At 50.7% G+C, this 21,687-nt stretch overlaps 2 protein-coding genes across 2 annotated transcripts; one reads left to right on the plus strand and one right to left on the minus strand.

Moving 5' to 3' along the window:
- Window positions 1-562: 562 nt before the first annotated feature.
- RpS23 (ribosomal protein S23) lies at window positions 563-1,602 on the minus strand. The gene is made up of 3 exons (XM_018638263.1): window positions 1,570-1,602; window positions 980-1,137; window positions 563-871 (listed from the first exon to the last, which is right to left on the minus strand). Exons 1-3 carry the CDS (start codon window positions 1,571-1,573, stop codon window positions 602-604), a joined length of 432 nt encoding a protein of 143 aa, XP_018493779.1. The 5' UTR covers window positions 1,574-1,602; the 3' UTR covers window positions 563-601.
- A 1,447-nt stretch (window positions 1,603-3,049) lies between these two features.
- Frl (formin-like protein) lies at window positions 3,050-20,168 on the plus strand. Its single transcript, XM_029110577.1, has 15 exons — window positions 3,050-3,166; window positions 13,119-13,202; window positions 13,818-13,976; window positions 14,273-14,344; window positions 14,784-14,863; window positions 14,967-15,050; window positions 15,167-15,295; window positions 16,086-16,215; window positions 16,363-16,611; window positions 16,822-16,965; window positions 17,053-17,259; window positions 17,388-17,811; window positions 17,928-18,259; window positions 18,402-18,566; window positions 18,704-20,168. Exons 1-15 carry the CDS (start codon window positions 3,050-3,052, stop codon window positions 19,568-19,570), a joined length of 3,243 nt encoding a protein of 1,080 aa, XP_028966410.1. The 3' UTR covers window positions 19,571-20,168.
- Window positions 20,169-21,687: the final 1,519 nt, after the last annotated feature.

The raw sequence follows: 21,687 nt of genomic DNA on the forward strand, positions 1-21,687 counted from the left end.
CCGATTTTCGGTCATCGGAACATTCCCCTTATCTACGGTCGGATCCCACCGGATTCGGCCCCGGTGCGGCATGGGCTTCCTCTGTTCCACAATGAGAGCTCGAGGAAATAAACATGAGCCCCTTACGATTAAAGAAATCAAGGAGAATACCAGGATCGCCCGCGACCTCTGAGCAGTGCTTCAGATGCTTCAGAAGATGCGGAATCATCGTGAAGATGACAATGTTGAACGAAAGCCGACTCGACTTCCCGCAACGCAGATGCTGCACCCAGTTCCAGCGAAGTTCGGGGATTCAAGACGCTGCTTTCCGTCTGGAACAGCAATCCAATAGAAGGATAGACATCGACAGGACAACAGCATACATAGGAAGCTGGGCGTAGGAGCAGAAGAATTCCAGTGGACGCTAGCATCACACTTGCGTCGGTGACCTTCCAGACTCGATGTACGGAACGCGCGCGGAAAGGCCAAACGATCCCGAAAAATCTTCCATCATCAGGACAGGTGGGGAGACATACAATATTTTGAGACTTGAAACGAAGTCATCCCCTGAAGAAAGAACTCATTCTTTCGGCGTCTGCCGCCCGGCACCTTTATTGGGAACTCAAGACCTCGGTCTCTCCTTCTTCTCCTTGTACAGGGCCAGGAGCGACACATTAGCCACTTTCACCACCTTGAAACGTACTCCGGGAATATCTCCGACGGCGTGTCCTTTACGACCGAATCCGGCGACCAAAACTTCATCGTTTTCCTCGATGTAGTTCAAACAGCCGTCGTTGGGCACGAAAGCGGTGATTTTTTTTCCGTTCTTGATCAGTTGTACTCTTACGCACTTACGGATGGCAGAGTTAGGCTGCTTAGCCTCGACGCCGACCTGAGGAAAAAATGCGTTTAGTAATCCATGAATAATTTTCCTCCTCATCGGTGCGAGTCCAATAACCTCGATGATGCCTGAATGCGAGAACGTCCGTGAGCTCCTCACCTTCTCGAGCACGATGCCTTTGGCGTGTGATGCTCCTCCGAAGGGGTTGGCCTTCCAGCGGGTACCCAGATGGGCTTTTTTGTAGTCCTTATCGTGCCATCTCTGATCACGACGGTGGTTCTTATGCTTACGTGCAGTACGTATTCCACGTGGCTTCCCTGCAATGCCCCACGAGACACAAATTAGATCTCATAGAGCTCTCCAAATCGTTTCGGGTCGCTCCCCAGAGTTATTGTTTTCGAATGCTGCCCGAGAGCTGCTCAATAACCGCGGACTCCCGCCCTCTTCGAGATGACGTCCGGCAACCGCGGCTTTTCGACCCGAATTTCCGGATAATCGAAATCGCCCCCGAGAGAACCGACGTGGACGAAACTGTTAAGCAGCAAGAAGCGCCTGGTTCGACGGGTTCAACACGTGCCGGGTCGCACGTTTCGTCACTCTGTCAAAACTCCGTTGGGAAGGCAAGCGGTAAGTTTTGCGGCGGACTCGCCATCGCTCCCCGCAAAGGCGTGGCGAAAGTCGACACAATTAATCGCGTAACACAATAGGAATTACGGAAAAACTTCAGATTCCTCAACGCAAACACATACCCATGATGCGTGGCTGCGAAGAAAGGAACGGGCCAAGATGGCGGCCCAACAGCCTGCCGCAGACGCTCCCACCACAGCGTACCACCTAGGTACCACGACCGGTGAGTACAACCTGCGATATAAGAATGCGTAACTTTTTCTCCGATGCAAGGTGTCCTCCGAGGAGTCGTGACTCATGGTAATTATCAGCGAACATTGTTACGCAGATGAGTCCCCCATCTCCGTGACCGGCTCTCCTCCCGGCGCAATGGCAGTGGTACGCGCGGTACTTTCGAATTCTCATCCCACCGACGTTGCTCCGCATCTTTGGCGGTCTCTCCGGAGCTTTTATTTGTTGCCCGATTACTAACGTACTCTATTTTGAGAACTTCCGGAGCTATTCCCCGAAATTTCCGGCATTCCTCAACAGCTATGCCTCTCTCCCGGATTTAATTCGAGGGAATTCGCGTCTTCAGGGGTTCCAGAAGTACACGGAATTCGAAAGCGCGCGGATTGAAAGCTCAGCGTCTGAGTCGCAAACAGGAGGCCAAAAAGACGAGCCTACTGAGCGCGGGTGACAATCGATGGCGATGTAACGACTTCTCCGAGATTCTGATCGGGAGCGATATTGCTCTCCGATAACAGGTCCCCAGCTCGCCCAGATATTCAACGTGCATAGGGACTAACTTCTTGGATTCGTGAACTTGAGCTCTTTCCGAGGCTAGATCGCCTCTACGAACATCTTTCGTATCAATGGAATCGACGTATCGCGCAATTACTTGAGGCTTCCCGATTTTTCCCAAACATCGTTCCAGGTCGAACTATCGAAACTGCCACCTGTCCGCGAGGGCTCGGACACTGTGCGCGGGATCTCTTCTCGATCCGATGCCATCGGCGAGATGCTATCATTCGAAATCATCACGGGAAGATGCGAATGGCGATCAGTCGATACACGTACGATCGGATGTCAACTCGCGATCCGAGAAATGACCGGAGACGGTGCGAGGTGTGACTCGATTTTTTTCCCCTCGCGTGTCCCCAAGACAGACTCGATCACAGGCCACAGGAGCTTCTCCCCACCGATTAAAAATTCCACTCGAGGGGAGCGACGATGATTCCTCGATTTCGTCGAGGTTCTGCGGTCAGCGCAGTGTTCCGCTTGGCATGGAGAACCTTCCGTGTCGACCAGCTGAAAAAGTTCGTTCAAAACAGAGAAAACTCCTAGGCTGGTAGGCGGGTCTCTGAGGCGCGCCCCCTGACGGCGAAGCCGCTTTCACACAACAACGCGAATCACTCGCTGCTGCCTCGCTGCTGCCGCCGCTTGTGGATGTTGTCGTCGTCGGCGGTACCACCACTAGCCTGCTGCTGCTAGCAGAGAACTATCGGAGGTTTCATAGACGGTGCCGCTGACAGTGGTGTATCATGGTGAAGTGTTATCGCTGAAGTGTCCGTGACGAGCCTTTGGATTAATTGATTTGAAAGTGCCGCCGCCTCTGTCACGATGGGTCACGGCGTCAGCCACCATCAAGCGTCGGGCGAACGCTGGAAAAATAACGCCGAAATCAAGCAACCGATGCCCGATGAGCCCACGGTGGAGAAACGCTTCAACGAAGTTCTGGTCAGTTGATGGACATACAAGCGAGTAGTAGATCCCAAATAAGAAGAATTCAAATATCCGACTTTTCCCTCCGCCGAGTTTCTTGTTCTCTGAGTGGGTCACTGAGAACATTGATGAAATAGTGAAAGCAATCTGCGCGGAGTCGTCGATTTCCCCGTCTTGGGCGAAACGGACTGCCTTGAAATCTTTGGCTAGCCGCGGTCACCAGACACTTCAGAGTACACAGAGCAAACTGGCGTGGAATGACAGTCCTCTGGAATCATTTTCATCGTTGAACCATAGTGTCACGCGATTTGCTGGCGGAGATTCCCGGCACAGGCAGGACTCTTTGCTTTTCCGAGAATTTACTCCCCCGGAAGCTTAATGAGTGGAAAAAGAGTGACGTGTTCTTCGACTATGCGTCGGCCTAATAAGTCAACTAGATGGACTCGCTAGTATGGATAGAAGCCAACCATGTGATTCTCCTGGAGGTCCGGTGTCATTGAATTCCACTGGATCTATCCGTAACGCACACGATCAGGATATTCCACGAAGAAAAGGTGCAGGATGAAACACCTTCAATTCGAATTCGAATTGTTCTGATGGGTATTGCACGCCGCGTATCTCGGCATGGATTCCTTGGATATTGACCCGGTGCCCCAAGGCCGCTGTAAGTCTGTGGAATCTCCAGGGAGTGTCGAAGCAGTGAGAGAGCCGGTGAAATACAAATTCGTCTCGAGACATTTGATCACTGTCGTTTCGATGGAGTCTATGGGCGTCACTTTGTGGCTTAGGACAATCTATTGGAACATTCTCCCGTAGTGTCGGATAGATATCTCGAGTCGATGTCCGCTTCCCCACAAATTCTTCTCGGATGAATCTATTCACTGCGGGACTTTGGGGAATCGTTTTCACTCAATATATGGAGCGTCGTTCAATCTTAAGGGTCACACTTGTCTCTCGGCTCTCGGCGTACTCACCGGGGCTCTAGTCAGGAGGAGTTCCTCTTCGGCGGAGACTCTCGAACACCCCGTCACAGTCTGCCCATTCAGGAAAATAATTTCGTGATTGAGCTTTCCCGAGCGGAGTGCTGCTCATGATTATTTGTATCAGAAAAGTGTCCTTTGGATCATTCATGATCAATGACCACTTTCGTTGAGAGGGAATTATCCGGACGGACTGGGCGGAAACTTCCAAAACAACAGCTCGAGTGGACTGTTCGCTTTTTTTTGTTTCCTGTTCACCAACAGAGTCCCCCATACGCAGAGCAGCGAGCTTCACGTTGTCGAATTCGAAAATTCGGGTGGCTGTGCATATGTTCACGCGATATCGACTTCTAGAGAGGTTTGAAGATCAACGAGCGTGACATTCGACTGGTTGTGGCCGTCTGCCTCCCTCGCTCCCTCCCTCTGTGAGTTTTGTCGACTACGACGACCGCCACACCAGAGCGACCAGAGTCATCGGAGCCACTAACAACGCCCTCATACAACCGTCAATTTCACAGACATAAGCGCGCGTTACCGGATATCTTTCCTGTATTTGCGACGTCGCCGTCGTGGTCTTCTGTTTACATGAATACTCTGTATCAAGGATGGAGATCATAAATATCCGTCGAGCGCCTCCTAATGAAATTCGTGGACTATCAAAATGTTTCGAGAGGAACCTCTCCGTTCGGGAAGACCACCGTTCCGTCCCTCTGACTCGTTTATTCCCGTGGACTTCTTTCCGGGCTCCTCCGCTTCTTCTATGGATCGCTCCTCCCTCCAAATGATCCCTCGCTTGTGATGAATTAGATAACGGCCTTATCAAGACGCTTGCCTATTACGGCGCGGCGGTCCTATCACGGTCATCGGAACCGAAAGAGCGGCTTGGACAGCGGAACGTCTTGTGTCAGTCAGCTCTCCGCGCGCTATCAAGTTCCACAAGCTTCGAATCGTCATACAAAGGCGTCCCGGGACGCTGGTGGACTTAATCAATGACAGGCTTGTCTCTGTCGCGACGAAAGATCCGTGTAAATCGTGGTCTTCCTCTAGACGCGAAACAAGCTCACGACGTCTTTCCGGAGCCTGCGAATTCGGGGAAGTCTCGTGATCACGAGAAATCGAAAGCAAAGTCTCCTCTGGTTTGGGTCTCGAGTCAACTGCATGTCTTCCGGGAACATCCCGAATCGGAGGTTTTTTCGTTCCCAGCTGAACTGACCAGAGCCAATGGAGCCTTTCTGTAGGGGACGGCATAGCTGACGCTTGTGTTTGATGCCGACCACGTTGGAGGGAATCGCTCAAAGTCATAGAGAAGGTATCGATTTTTTCAATTACTGAGGGTCGGATCGGTGAGCGGACATTTTCGAAGGCGACATTTCCGAGCCTGAATATCGAGAGCGGATGGGCTCTCACACGGAAAATCGCTCCGGTGGGAGGAGAAAATTCTCTAAGGTCGTCTCTCGTTGTCGTGGCTGCGCTCGCTGCTCTTGTTGTCGTCGTTGTCGTGACGACTATTGTTGTGCTTTCCATTTTTCCACAATGAAGTGACGCGGAGGTTGTAGCGGATCGACACACGTGAACTGTCACAGGCTCTCATGGCTTCGGACCGGGTCGCGTACGAAGTCAGTCGGCATGTCGCCAGTCAGTCAGAAAGAGTTCAGATGCTCGGAAAAAAGCGACGAATTCGGAATGAAAAAAAAAGAATGAGGCTTTCTTCTCTGCGACTGATCCAGATCCGCGGGAAGCACCGACGTCAAACCACGGCTCCTTCATCCGCTTTTCCATATTCCTTCCACAGCTTATCATCGAGTCGACGAGACGCGTCCTAGGCAGCTCAAATTTTCCATTGGCGATTCCGCGCTTGTTTGTGGACTCAGTCAGTCTCCCTCAGTGACCTCTGGAAGGATACTGCGATATAGTCCGGCAACGTCCATCATTCACGCTCGATTGATCGATAATGCCGAATCGGATCCCTCGATACATCGAGTGAGATTCTCTTGTCTATGGCGTGGCGTTCTGCCGTGCCCTATAGGCCGCTACCCGGGTCGAGTTCTAATTGAAGCCAATGGTGTTTTTGGATTCTCGACCTGAGTAGCGGAGCGTCGAGACATGTTGACTGACCCGTCCACCCAAGGGCTCTCGGTCGAGTCGGAATCTCCGTCACGGCTTCGTACGAGTCGCAGGTCGCAGTGTCTCCTGTCAGCAGATAGTTTTGATAACCTTTGGGCTTAGAAGATATTCGCTCGCGGGGTACGCCTGAATTTAGCGCAGTGTGGAAGATCGGATCGTACGTCCGGTCATCAATTGGAACTGGAACACCCTGAAAGCACGAACATTCTCTTGTATCTAGTTCCATGGAACCCTCTAATGATCGATCAGTGGTCAATGAATATACCCACTACGATCGGTGAAGGCTCTGAACGCCGTCGCTGGGATCGTTTGCTGAACCGCTGGCGATACGGACGACCAGCCCGTCGAAATATTCTTGTCAGATCGTCCGGAATCGCGCCAAACGTTCCTAGTAACCCGCCCTGTTGAAACACGATGGCCCAGGAGACAAACGCTGAATCATCGTGTGAGATCATCTTCCTTCCAATAACCTTGACGTGCACCGGACACAGCGAGTAAGCGGACCTCGTCCAGTGCAAGATCGCTCGCTGTTTGACGGTCGGGGATAACATTGCCGTCAAGAAGATGGGCTTGAACGTAGGGAAACACCGGAGCGTTGCCGTATATTCAATGAAGATGATGAAGAGTTTTGTTGACGTCGCCACGTCGAAGCATGATCGAACGTCGCTCAATAAGGCAATCGAAAAAAATCGTACATATCTTCCATGAGATCTTTCTCTGGATCCCCTCGAAAGAATTAAGCTAAGCTATATCCGAGGAGAATTCGGAATTCGATTCTCTTTATGATATCGGAATTAGAAAGTCATCTCGTCGTGAATAGCCGCATGCTGTCGAGAGGTTTGTCGAAAATTGTGTGCGCATCCGCGTTTTGGTCTCTCCGGTGATACTTCGGATTTGTTTTCCTATTTGTGACGTCGTTTGGTCGAATCAACGTTTCCATTCATGAACGTTCCATTCCGACTGTCGATTTCGAAGCTCAGCATGACTCACGCTCGTGACTATTTTGAAGGAGTCCTCTTCGCTCTCATCATTGTAGTGTTCGCCTTCCTAAAATAATGTCACGCTCCGAATGGTCGATAGGAGCTGCATGTACCCACAACATAGTTTGCATAGGAGGACTGAGCAATTCACATTGATTTGATTCTCACGAGAGCTTGACAATTCTCCGTCGTAGTACATATTCTGATTTCGGAACAGCATTCCGAATGGAGAGAAGCCACCGTGGATTTCTCAGCTCTCGCGGATTCGGACGAATAGTTCCTCAGAAAGACATCATCCCCTAGCAATCGAATCGGTCTCTTGTGAAGGACGAGCGGGCCTGCGTTCGTGTGGAGCTCTTCACGTATTTTTTTCATTTTTTTGGCGTTAGTTAGGTACTCGATTTCCGTAGGGATCTTGTTTCGCGGTGTTCGCCATTGAAGTTCCGGTCAGCATAAGGAGTGAATGTCCCGGGCCTCTTTGCTTCCATTTGGTTTGACGTCGAACGCCTTTCGAGCCATAGACTTAAGCGACTACCGGCCGACGTAAAGTTAGACAGTGTCTGATTTCTGAGTGATGCTCGCCACAACAATGACTTGGTTCAAGGTACCAGAATTCCGAGAAGCTTGTCGACCGAGAAAACTTCCACTCTCATTGGGCGCGTGCGTGTTTTGCATTGCTCTGGGCAGAATCGAAGTCTACAGAAAGACACGAGCGCTCCACTCCACGGCGTGGATTCCCGAGATGAAAACGAAAAATGCCGCTCCCCGCCAGAATCAGGCACTGCCACTTTTAGGTCGCGGGCTTCCTGTGGAATTCAACCCATTATCGCTGCAGAGGTTCGAGACCAAAGGGAGGGCTCTCCACGCGCAAGAATGATCATCTCGCCTCCGGGCGACCGTGCGAAAACGATCGAGTCTCGAGCCCCATCGAGAAGATTAGTCTTAGAACCTTCAAGGTTTCCGATGAAATGTTGGAAATCGATGTGTTCTCTTTAATCAGATCACGTGATCTGGACGCGTGATGCCGACATCGTCGCCGGACCGTGAACGTGAACGCCGCGAACATCAATAACAGAATACAAGTGAAATCGAACAACTATCATACGCAATTCGTGCCTCTAGCACAATTTTGTGTAGCAACGCTCTGGATCTTTGTGGTACCGATCGCCGCCTCCTACCTGAGACGGGATCGTACACAATATGTTTGTTGCGTCGTTGGCTTAACATCCCCCCTCCGACAATAGCAAGCGGTGAAGGACCTTCACGATAGGCTCCCAAGAGGTATACACACTTATATGTACGGGAGAGCTGACTATCTTAAAGCCAAGGATTCGGTTTGACTACATGGGCCGATCGGCTCCCACCGTTGAAGAGTTCATATCCGGTGACTTATTTCCCCCGATCTGGAGGGAATCATTTACCGGAGAACCGGGAGGGATTGCCGGGTATAACTCGCTGGAGCGAACGAGTCGGCTAAGAGCCGACGGGATCGCTTCCGCGCTTCGCGGTTGAAAAATGTCTGCCGCTAGTCAAGCGGGTCACGTGAAAATTCCGACTGATGCCATGCATTGAGAACATGAGCTTCCATCACGAGCTCATCCGTTTCGTTTTTTCCATACTCATCTCCCTCGTCTTTTTTTTCGACTCGAACCGAAAGTGGGTTATGAAATTTCCCGATGGATCCCGGGACGTTTTTCTTCCGCCCCCGCCTCGGGAAATGTATCTGGAGCTTGGTGCCGGGTGAACTCGATCGGAAATCATCTCCATTCATCTCATCGAATTATTCCGAAGAGATATGGCTTGACGGGATCGTCAGGATCAATATGGACGAAAGTCGGAGGCTCAGATCCCGCTTTCTAAGCCCGAGGAAAGTTCCATTACGCTAGCATATGCATCGACGCCGACGTTCGAAAAGTTTGGGATGCCCCTCCCCGCATGTAGTGGAGCGCAACGGATTGATGTGTCAACATTTGTTTTCCGATTGCGGGTTTGTGTTGACTTGGCTTGCCTTGCGGTGAAGCTCCACGCAAGAGACGCAACTAGTCTCGCGGCTGTCAAGCGGCTTATTTTCAGTGACCGAAAATCCTTTACGTGGATCTGGCGAGCGACGGAAACAGCGTCAGGTGAAAGTGTAGACGGGAGCGAGATTATTGATATGATCACGGGTTTTCGGGGAGTATAAATAAACGGAACACTGCCTCGAAAGCTGCCGACGAAACAAGCGTACATCGGACGCTTCTCGGGTTTGTGCCCGGGTTCGCTCGCACATTCTTCTCAGACATTCGTTGCTCAGATTCCTTTGCGTTCCGATTTGTCGCCTCATCCAAATAAGGACGCGCCATGATTCGAACTCTCACCCCCAGCATATTCATACCGAAAGCATACACCGATAGCGCTTCCAGAGTATTACCTATATATGCCGCGACTTAACGATCGAGGCCGATTTCGGGTGAATATCTTCCTGAAAGAGGATTCCCGCGCCTCAGCCACACCGACGCCGCCATTGGGAATAGGTGCTCGAGTCCAGCCTCTCTGAACCCCAATAGAGCCTAACTTTCGAAAAATACCCACGACGACGTTCGTCGGGAAGGCCAAGGGACTGATGTTTTCCACTCTCTGGGGACTCCCAGACATTCCTTATCGCGTTCCGGCGCGTTCTCAAAAGTAATAGCCGGCTACAATGACCGCCGGTCATTGGACTCGCAGGTTGACGAAAAATGCAGGCTCGTCTTTGGTTCCGGCTTGTTTCAGTCTTGTATTGATGTTTACAGAACGAGCTCTCCCATCAAAACCCGACTCTTGCTTCGGTCACGCCGACAGTCCGGTGATTCGGCCCCCATCGAACGTCTCCCCGCGGAGATGTCTGTCTTGTGGTCTCAATGTGATTGGTTCTCGATTTCTAGATTTTTGTGCTCGGAACGTCACCCCATTCCCTCATCCCTTCTCGTTTAAGTCTTCCGCCACGAGAAAATCATTCACAGATGATAGCTACAAACATCATGGGTCTGCCGTTCTTGCGCGATTGTGCGAGACTCGAACTCTCCCTTCAAATAATTATCCTCACATCGAGCATCTGATGATGCATTCTGCTCCAAGGAAAGTTTTCCCCGCAAGTAATCATAACCAATCCTCATCTGACCGAAATCACAAATCTTTAGCAAATCAGACTTCCTATGAATGGACGGCGAAAATCTCTCAAACATCACGAGCTTCGCATCGCGGAGAATTCGTGATTTTTCACTCGATGCAAAATCTCCTCCGAAAACTGGTGCCCATTCTCGATTGACCCTCCATTTAAAGAGTCAGCCAATCATGGATTGGCCCGGATCAGTGAGATGCAGTCTCCGGCGACGCTCCTTACGAGAAAAAGTCACTTCATGGCTTCCCCTGGAAAGAGGGCGTTGCCTCCATTTCCAAATCTCCCTGCAGCGGTGATGTACCACACGGCGACCGCAGTGTTCACTTTCGGGAACTTCGGGAGCCTCGGGATCCGTTTCCTCGACCCTTTTCGACTCCAAGGTTTTCTCCGTCGCCTGGGTCTTCCGCGTAGCGCAGCATGATATTAGATGCCGGAGACCACTCACAATACCCGAAGCACAGGCGATGCTGAAGTCGAAATTTCCCCAAATGAAACGGTCCCAGCGATCGGGTAACGCTCTCGTCTGTGCAGAACCATGACACGTTCTTCGAGCAGATAATTTCGAATGACGACAAGGAGAGAATTCACTTTTCATCAGGAACGCTCCGAAAATTCGCGGACCTTGGGCACGGGACGAAATCGTCTTGGAAGCGTGGTGAAAACGGATTATTGCTTCAGAGGACGGACAGCTACAGAAATCAGAACGACGCTTGCTGTCGGTGTCACCAGTTTGTTGCATCGCGACGTCAAGTAGAATCGATTCCGAAAAGACGGCCGCATTAACGGGCAAGTGATTCCGGAGTCGCCGGGGAAATCCTTACAGGAGGACCTGAAAATGTTATAAGACAGTCGAGCGGATCGCCGGGGCCTGTAACGACTCGCCTCCGATCGAGCAGGTTCCTTTCGTGGGAGGAATTCTGCCAAGCCGGACAGAAGCAATTGAGAATCTGCTCGGAAAGCAAACAAAAGAAAAAACGCAAAAAAGCGGTCGCCCATCAACCACCGGCGCCGCCGCTCGCGATCGACCGACCCAACGGGTTGTTGTTGTCAGCGTTGCCACAGACAATCAATCTGCGCACCAGAGGCGATGGTAGGCTCGGCGAACGCTCGAAGCAAGCGGAAAACTAGAGTCATAACGGCAATGATAAAACGTTGTCGTACGTGGATTACGCAACACCCACAATCCAGTATCCCCGTTCATTCATCCCCTAATAGTCGGATACGGTCTGAAATCGCTGCTGATCATCTGGCACCCTGGAGGCACGAAATTCGGATTGTGTGTCAATTCGAGACCCGGGGGCGGTCCAAGATGCGATTCATCCATCACCCGATTCCTCGAAAAAATCAATTTGTCTCATCTCCGGAACCTTACCGTTGAAATTCCCTCATCGAGAACTCTCGAACGAAATTCTTCACAGAGCGCGTTCGGAGACTGAATCATCTCGCTGAGCACCCAGGTGTTGCGGAGCATCGGGCTCATGGAAGCGAGATCTAACGAGCAATCATGAATCTCGGAGACGCTTCACCTGCTCGCGATGAGTCAACGCCGTGAAAAGCATTTCAGTATTATAGAGGGCAAGCTATCCTTCCGAGTCACGCCGTCGGTCGAATTTCCCCTCGTATTCCCTGCGGCCAGCTCCGAAACATCTGAAATGGAATAGTTTTCTGAAATTGGGCCAGTGGTTGCTGTTCTGTGGTGGTTTATGGCGTCGACTGCGAGCTAATATCTCTCGGCTCCGGAGCCAGACTGGCTCGGACGTTGCAGAAGGAAAACGATAAGGGAAAAGGATATTCTCCGGGATCTGACCAAAACTCCTGGGACACATTCAGAGATCTCGGAATCCGGAACGCGCGAGAGGATGCACGCAGACGTCAAGATGTTAATTGAAGCGATAAATCAGCTTCCTCTTACCCTCACCTGCCGTTTATTACGCCGACTAGCTCCTTGTGTGGAGTCAGCTTCGTGACCTTGAATCATCCCAACGTCCTAACCGCTTTGCCGGATAAGGCAAGTCAGGGCGCCGAAGTTCGTGATAACACTCTAATTACCAAAGATGCTCTCGAAAACTACAAGATATCCTTATGCGAAAACGCACGCCCCAAACGTAAATCAACCGAGCTGAAGAAACCCCGACGATGCTCGTATACCTTAGCGTAATCACGTAATTCTGGATTTGATTGAAAGTTGAAATTTTCCGTCTCCGCTACCGGACTGCTCGATCAACCGTGCTACAGACTGTCGGAGACCTTCCAACCTTCGAGAATTTCACACTACGGGACCCGACCATCAAACTGATATTCTTTGATAGGACCACGCACCTCTAGGATATGAAGGTTTAAAATAATAATCAAAGATGATCCTGCGACTAGCTGGAAGATGAGATTTAGAAATCGGAGAAACAACCGAATTTTGCGCTGGAAAGAATCAACGATTCTTCACTCCCCTCCGTTGATAGCCGTCGGATGAGGGGACCAGTCCGCATACGGCCGAGGCCCGGACATCGGGATAAAGCGGCTGAGCTGAAAGCGGCCGTCGTGTGCATTTCCTCGAAGAACTGCCCCATTTATGACCTTAGAAAAGCCCTTGTGTGTGCGGGTCCAAGTCGAACAGAGGAGAGCCCGACAGAATTGCACAGCCAACAAGAAAGCTCGCCCGGCTCGATTCGACCGTTTCCAAATGACTTCGCCGTCGAGCGGAATCACTATTATCTCTTTTCTCATTCCCGCTCTTTTCTGTCTTGCAGAACTTGATGGACCTACCCCCGGATAAAGCGAAAGTTTTGAAGAACTACGATTCGCAGAAGAAATGGGAGATCGTATGCGACCAGGTAGGCAGTTTTTCCATAGATGAATTATTACCTCGGTGTTCATCGTCCCTTGGACCCGAGCCCGGACTGATGAGGATCTCGGTTATTCGTCATGATCCTCACATTACAAAAGGGGGATGAGGGGCATCGAAAAGAGGTCGACTCAGATTCTCGCTCAGGGATCACCCTGGTATCGCTCTGAGTCCCTCGTTTCGTTTCGGATCGAAGCGAAAAAATGCGCATTGGTGACCATTTTGAAAGCTAAGAGGAGTAGACGATTGGGGAGTCATTCAGCGTAGAAAATTCAGTACGCTTCCACGCTGCAGCCGGTCGTTGCGCAGCGCTCCCGGGGTCAAGGTTGCCTAGATGCCTATCGGAGCTGAGCGATTGTCGATATATACGATGAAGAATCCCGTTGGATTTTCGAAGCCGATTGACTTCGACTCGTTCAATTCTTCACTCTGTCATCAGTTGAGGTTCCGCTGACGCAAAAGTCGGTTCCCGCCCTTCGGGAGGAATATCCCGGGGTTCTACATCATGTATATATGGGAATCTTTCAGTCTGAAAAAACTCGTCTGGAATGACCGCCTTCTCTGGGTTATACATTCCAGCTCATGGCCTACGATTCTTTCACAGGAAAAAATGACAGCGAAACAGGCTCCGTCCTTTTATCTTTCGAAGCTCACCACATACTTAGATCCAAAAGCGCCTAGATCAACCAAGGTAACAACGTGTCTGGAATCTTCACCGGCCGCACCTTTCGCTGAAGCTTTCTACTCTTTCTTTCATGCTCAGGTATTTCCGTCTTGCTTGCTTTCTGTCTATCATCTGCGGGTTTGGTCGAACGAGAGTGAGAGTTCGTCTGTTTCGCGTGTGTGGCAGATCCTTTCGGTGTCCCCGATGACATGTTCTAGACTAGAGACAGAGACTAACTTCGCGTCGTTGAAGAGGGGAGCGATTCAAAAAGGGGAGACCCCGGTCGAATTCGACCGACTGCTGAGTCCTCGCTCCCCGATTGAGAATCCTGATGTCTTGATAACTTTGATTGGCCGTTCCTTTTCGCTGCGTGGAACGTCTTTGTCGAAATACAGTGTCGCGTCGTATACCTGACAATCGGCGACGAGTGTTTCGTGCCAATGATGCAGTACGCTCCGGAAACTCTGGTGAGAAGATGTAGTAGCCTTTGTAGGAAGCTTCGCTGGTAATTCACGGCCTGTTGTTCTCTCGTGAATGGTGAAGCTGCCGAGGCGGTGACACAGCGTCCGCGCGTGCATCTACAATGACTGCTTCCTTGCCTGTGGATTTCGAGATGTGGCGATGTCCGCATGTGATGTCGAATTCTAATCCCTTGTGTTATGCCCCTTGAACGGCATGCCTCTTGTATGAAGGCTTTCGGATCCTCCGCATGCTATCAGTCCTGAACCCAAGCACGATAATCCCTGATCTAGATTTCCATGTGAATGGTGGGAAATTTACCTGAATACCCTTGAGGAATCTCGCTTGTTTCTCGAAGAGTCCCAGCAAGAGTTTTGGGAGGAAAGAATCGATCCTGAATAATTATTGTAGTCCGACGATTTGACAAACCTCTTGCCTGATATGTAGCGTCGACGAACTCTCGGCAACTCAAAGTCAACTCAGATTCTGCGAGACCTAGAGATCTCATTGCGGACCAACAATATCGAGTGAGTTGTTGTCGAAACCCTCTTATTCCGAGCCTGAATTGGAACATGGATCTCAAGGGATGCTCCCTTTTACCAATCGCTAATTCCTCCTCTGCTTCCCTAGATGGGTCAGGGAGTTCCTGAATGAGGATAATAAGGGTCTCGAAGTTCTCATAGATTACCTAAGTTTCCAGCTGGAGATTCTCAAGTATGTATGCGTGGTTCAACTCCATCGAGCTCGAATGATTATTATTCGCGTTCGCGAGAGATGATCCTGAATTTTTCTGGGAACAGTACTGATTTCTTCCCTCATTCTCTGTGAAGGTTCGACCTGGGGAGAGGTGACACGTTGACGGGCGATGACGGACCTCAATCCCTCGGATACTCATCGGTGATAACAACTCAGAGTGCGCCTTCTCTCCAGAGAACGAAGTCTCTCGGACCGTACGACAGGTGAGTTTCCAGTGCACCTGCCGTCGACCTTCACGCGGTTTCATGAACCTTGATTAGGCTTCATGGATGAGTTCGATCAGGCACATCACTTCGGACTGAATTCGAAACACACGGGGGAAATCCCCGCTGCGAAGGATACGCACCCGTGTATCTTCTAGCGCCCATACATGCTTGAATTGACTTACCCTGTCTTCGTCTGAACCTTGTTTGCGAACGGACGGGTCTTCCCGATGGGGTCCCGGGTGTTGGGTTCATCGGATCGGTATTATCGAGTATAGGGATCATGGAACCGTTTGACATGAACAAATCGCTCGCTATGAAGGCTTCGCCGATTTCACTATCATGTATTTAGAAGGGCGACGACTTCGCGGTGTACGTTCCGTCGAATGCCCCCAAAAAGCTTCAATGTACTCAAGTTATTTTGTATCAGCTCCTTGTCCGATCCAATGTGTCAATGCCACCGCATGCGGCGCATCCCCGCAAGACCCGTGTTGTGCGGGCCACCCTTCCGAGTGTTCCGAGTTGCATCCTCGTCACCTGTTGAGTTTCAAGCTTTTGCCTTTTAGAGATCTCTAATATCTCCCTAGTCCAAGACTCACCAGTCTAGTCGATATGGGGATTTATTCGACCGTCAGAGAATCTAGGAGGCTTTGTTGCGAGTGAGAAATTCGTGGCTTCAGGATGGCGAGGACTCATGAGGAAAACGTTGACATCGACGGGTCCTCGGCTCTCTTTTCTGCCCAGGTGGTTATCGTCGCCTAATTCTCAACTTGCACGATGTTAATTTCAGTCCGACCTCAGGCACTCCGAAGTTGAAGCGAAGACCTACGCACAAGCAACTCAGCCGGCTGAACATGGGAGAGGCTGAAGACGATATTCACGTTTGCATCATGTGTTTGAGAGCCATTATGAACAACAAGGTACTTTTCGTCCGATCTAGCCTGGGGATGTCGCGTGACCTCCGCGAACCCGAAGAATGATCATGAAATTCATCAGTGAGCCCATGCGATCCGCGTAGAGTGACGGAATCGATCTGGGAGGACTAATCTGATGGATATTTCCCGCAGTATGGATTCAACATGGTCATCGAGCATACGCAAGCCATAAACTGCATCGCTTTATCTCTGAATCATAAGAGTCTCCGCACGAAAGCGCTAGTCCTCGAGCTCTTGGCTGCCATTTGCCTCGTGAAAGGCGGTCATCCCATAATCCTCTCGGCTTTCGACAACTTCAAAGTTGTGTGTGGCGAACAATTCCGCTTCCAGACGCTCATGGAGTACTTCAGAGATTACACCGAATTCAACATCGATTTCATGGTAAATCACCATCCGAATAGACCTCTTCCTCCCTAATCGGTCTCGAATCAATGTCAGCTATAATTGATCAGAACACAGATTGAGCCCTACTCAATTACTAATAAACATTGCGCGCAACGAGAATCGGTAGTTTCATAGGCACCGATGGAACCTACAGACATGCTCATAGGCTTGAGTATCTCCATCGCAACTCTCTCTCTCTGTTCGCAGGTCGCCTGTATGCAATTCATAAATATCGTCGTGCACTCCGTCGAAGATATGAACTTCCGAGTTTACCTACAATATGAATTCACTCAGTTGGGCTTGGAGAATTATTTGGACAAAATCGGACAAACGGAATCGGAAGAGCTGCAGGTAAGCTTGTCGCGAGCACTTCCGAGCTCGAATCCCCCCCATGTCATGAGTTTGATGAAACGATCAACCCTCCCCGTCTGTTCGTAGGTGCAAATCAGCGCGTATTGGGACAACTTCTTCGATGTTCACTCATTGATGGAGGACAGTGAGACGAAAGCGATCGCTCTTGACCGCGTTGCGGAACTCGAGCATCTGATAAGCAGATCTCATGAGATCGAAAACGAGCTCATGGCGAAACTTGTCGATCTGGAGACGGAAAATGTCAACGTGCGTCGAGAAAACGAAGACTTGCTGGTGAGTTCTCCTATCCGTTGAAGAAAGCGCGTTCCGCATCGCTCGGAGCCGTCACGATGAAGTGATTTATCGGATGTTTGTACTCGCTGACTGTCATCCAACGAGCTGATGTTTCTTGCTCGTTACAGACGCTGCGGGAGAAATCCACAGAGGAGATAAATACTTTGCGGAAAAAAATCCATGACAAAGATAAAGAATACACCAAAAGACAATCCGTGCTCGAGAGCAAATTACAGCAGTTGGAGAACGGCAGCATAAGCGGAGGTTCGTCGACCTCGTCGCCGGTTCCTCCCCCTGGAGCGACGACGACACTGCCAGCACCTGCCCCCCCTCCTCCTCCCCCTCCACCGCCGCCGATGTCGGCTCCGGCTCCCCCACCACCCCCAATGCCAACAATGGCTCCAGGGGGTATGTTCGTTCCCCCACCCCCGCCGCCGATGGCTGGGAACGCTTTGGCGCCGCACGGAGCCGTCACGATAAGGCGAACAATAAAGACCAAGCATAAGCTACCGACATTGAACTGGGTCGCATTGAGGCCGACCGAGGTCAATGGTTAGTACCTTTGTGGAAAATTAGCTGAACCCGCACGAGGAGAATCTGCTATTCTAAGCGAGCTCATCCGAGCATCCCTCATCTCTTCACTCGTTCTCATGATGATTTCTCCAAAGGGACCGTCTTTAAGAACTTGGACGACGACAAGCTGTATACAAAACTCGCCAAACGTCTAGATCGCTTCGAGGAGCTTTTCAAACTCGGACCTATCAACGGTTCCGGTGGGAGCGACAGAGTTGATCGGGGCGAGGACACTTCCTCGAGGAAGCTCAAGCCTGAAAAAGTCACAAAACTCGGCCATAAGAGATTACAGAACATGGCGATCTGTAGGAGAAAGTTCGACTTACCCTCGGACGCCGTAGTCAAGCTGATCAATAATCTTGATCCGAAGGCTCTTTCGGTCGATCAAATCGAAACCCTGCTGAGAATGATGCCTACGGAGACTGAAGTGAGTTCGAGAAATTCGTTCGCGAATTCCTCATGAGTACACATCGTTGTGTTGAACGTTCTCCGTCTGGGCTTGCTCCCTCCCGAATCGATTAGTCTGAGATGTATCCATCATAATTAAGTTTTATCACTATCCTCAATAGGCGAAGGACCTGAAGCAGTACGAGCGGGAGCACAAAACGATCGACGAGCTCGAAGACGAGGACAAGTTCTTGTTACAGTTAACGAAGGTCGAAAGATTGGAGCAGAAACTCAGCATCATGTTGTATATGACGACCTTCCAAGAAACGCTCAATACAATGACGCCGGTGAGTGAATTTGACAAGAGTCTTACGCGAGTCTTTCATGGGATCTATCAGCGGCACATGGACTCCTTCATACTTTCGGCCGCGTCCTAGTGCCCCGAGTCCGATTCAACGTATTCATTCCGAGTCGTCCTTTCCAGCAAATCCACGCGATAACTCTGGCCGCACGTACGGTCAAGAGCTCGAAGAGGATGTCGCAACTCCTCGAATTGATTCTGCTTCTGGGCAACATGATGAACGGTGCCAAACGAGGACACGCGTACGGCTTCAAGCTGCAGTCGCTCGACATCTTGCCGGAAACGAAGACCGCCGACAAAAAAATGTCCCTGCTGCACTACATCATGGAATTCAAAGACGAGTTCCCCGAGATCGTCGGAGTCGAGCAAGAGCTCCGGGTGGTTGAGAAAGCTGCACAAGTTCCCTTGGAGAACCTCATTGTCGACCAGGTCGAGCTAGAGAAAGGCATGGAGCGCTGTCGTAAAGAGTTCGCCCTGCGGAAGGACAACTTGGTCCTTAGAGACTTCCTCGCTCAAAACGAGGAGAAGCTCCAGAAATTGCTCAGTGACGTCAGTATTGCCAAAGAAGCGTACGCAGCATGCGTCGAATATTTTGGGGAGAGCGCCCGGACCGTTCCTTCGAACACGTTCTTTGCGACTTTGCTCCGGTTCCTGAAAAACGCCAAACAGGCCGAGCTTGACAACGAGCGCCGTCGGGTCCTCGAAGAGACTCAGCGAGCGAAGTCTCTGCAGAACAACAACAACAATAATGTCCAGGACTCAAAACGAAACCAAGAAGCCGTAATCAACGAGCTGAAGAGTCGAACGAAACAAGTCAAGGAGAAGAAGAAGTTGCCGCAGGACGAGGTGTATCACGGAGCCTTAGAGGACATCCTGAACAACCTCAAGAGCGAACCTTACGTCCGGGCTGACGCTTTACGTAGAAGTCAGCGTCGGAAGTACGACACGTCAAGCATCGTACCGAACCACGATGGTACGATGAACATTTGATGAGGGAATGTTCGGCTGAGTCCAGTAGGTTCTGGTCAAGAGGTATTACTACGTTATTGAAGTTCCTGAACGCTCTCGACGTTTGATGACAATAAGTTTCTGCGCTTGATTCTCCATTCTCATTCCTGATGAGGAATCCTTAGAAAGGCGGCGAGAGCGACTTTACGGTGTGCCTCCCGTAGAAATCCGGAAGGAACCCCGAAACTGTACCGACCTCGGTGCCTTGAATTCCGTAGACCGCCTCGGGAGCGGAGGCGCTCGGATTTCGGAGATAGAACAGAACAGAGCTCGGATTAATTATACAATGGGGAATTTTGAATGAAGGGTTCCGACCCTGGGAGGGAGATTTTTGAAATGACAGGACTCTTATTTATAGGTTTTCAACCTCTTTTTCCGAGAGGTGAAATCTGCTCAATGGTTTTCGGACCTCAATCATGAAACGAATAAATTCGGCTTCAGCTTTCGCTCTGAGTTGTATATCTCTTGCATCATAGCATTTCAGAATCGAGAATTACGTTTTGAATTTTCCCGTCCTTTTACCCCCTTTGCGGCGGAACACGCGGTTGGAATATATATCATACATACCCATATATAAATTGACAGAGGGAGGCAACCAGAATGCCTCGGATTACATTTGGCCATTGACAGATGGATGTAATCACAAATGTACAGCAAATAAATGTTCAGTCATCGTTGTGCGTGGCTTTGGACGAAACCTAACGGATAGGCAAATTCATTCATGGAGTTGGTGAGTCGTCCCCGAGACCCGAGCAGCCTCTGAGACTCTGAGGGTCTGAGACAATAATTTGTTCCTAAATCCATACTCGCGGTCAGAATCCTCGACTCCAGAAGAAAATGCTGGATTAATATGGCTTGGAAAAATCTACCGGCTCTGGCGACCTGGGCTTCGAAAAGTAGTTCACGTCGCTCATGACTGGAGAAGCGTGAATCATTCCTATCACACATGGATCCGGTTTTCTAATTGCTTCTCTGCGGAACGAGCACCAGAGGCTCCCAGTGACTATCGTTCATTTAACTTCGGAGAAAGTCTCAAGCGATCGCTCATCAACCGATTGGGAAAGCTTGAGCTGGCCCCCCTCTGGAATTCTTCCTCCCTGTAGGGAAATGCTCGCCCTGCGCCCCCTGCCGACCGCCGCATTCAGAGCCCGCCCTTTCCATATCAATACCCAGGGTTAGGGCGGGAAATTAGCGCGGTTGCGCCGGAAGCCGTGAATTTTCTCGGTGTTCCCAGGCGATCCTTTAGAGGAAGTCAATGTGGGTGAAAATTGACGCGTATTTTCGAAAAAAATGCCGTGAATGATTCCCAGCCTTAGCAAGCGTATATGCAGATACTCATGACCTCCAAGTGCCTCTGGAAGATCATTCTCGGTGCTCTCGTCGCCTCTGGGAGCTCGCAAAGTTCCGTGCTAGAGCATGACAGAAGGATCCGGGCCTGGGAGATATTTTTCGCCGAAGCGAGAGCGAACCATCTCCGGGTCGTCATGACTCATGACGCGTCGAGAGCATCGCACATCCGGGTATTCAGCTGCGCTCCCAGAATCGGTAGACAAGTCCTGGAGCCTTCGCGATCTCTCGAGGAGGAGTCATCAATCGAAACGGGCTTGATGGCCTAGGAGTCATGACGAGTGGACATGAATCCTTATCAGTGACCGACATACTCTCTCGTCTTTGGGTGATGTTACAAAGGACTCATGGAGCAATGGCACAAATCGAGCTATCGAACACGGCCTATAAGTAAGAGGAGAACGATGAGGTCTCATGGGGAATTCGTCCTCAACAATACGCTGAGGGACACCCACATCCTGACGCTCGAGGAGTCCGTGTACTCGGCGCCTTGCACGGAGGACATCAGCTTGCAATTGACAACCTTCGGACCGATCCCGATTTCTCGAAGGTCACCCGAAGAAGCGAAAAATTCATCGTCCATCGGGAACGATATTAGGGAGTTCCCCGGTTCACTCCGTTTCGTGAGATTCCCGTTGCAACACTAGAACTTAGAGTGAATGAATCACCCACAGCGCATTGCGTTCCCAGCTCAGCATTGCGTTCCCAGCTCAGCATTGCGTCGCGCGACGTTCGCGAACTCGACTTATAAC

The sequence above is a fragment of the Galendromus occidentalis genome, unplaced genomic scaffold (assembly GCF_000255335.2).
Source record: "Galendromus occidentalis unplaced genomic scaffold, Mocc_1.1 scf7180000076820, whole genome shotgun sequence".
Taxonomy (NCBI): domain Eukaryota; kingdom Metazoa; phylum Arthropoda; class Arachnida; order Mesostigmata; family Phytoseiidae; genus Galendromus; species Galendromus occidentalis.

Bases quoted from the DNA above. Each gene is read 5' to 3' on its own strand.
- Frl (XM_029110577.1), top strand. From the start codon at position 3,050: ATGGGTCACGGCGTCAGCCACCATCAAGCGTCGGGCGAACGCTGGAAA. The intron at 14,864-14,966 runs GTGAGTTGTTGT...CTGCTTCCCTAG, and splicing joins TTGCGGACCAACAATATCGA to ATGGGTCAGGGAGTTCCTGA. The intron at 17,812-17,927 runs GTTAGTACCTTT...ATTTCTCCAAAG, and splicing joins GAGGCCGACCGAGGTCAATG to GGACCGTCTTTAAGAACTTG.
- RpS23 (XM_018638263.1), bottom strand. The intron at 872-979 runs GTGAGGAGCTCA...TTTTTTCCTCAG, and splicing joins AAGGCATCGTGCTCGAGAAG to GTCGGCGTCGAGGCTAAGCA.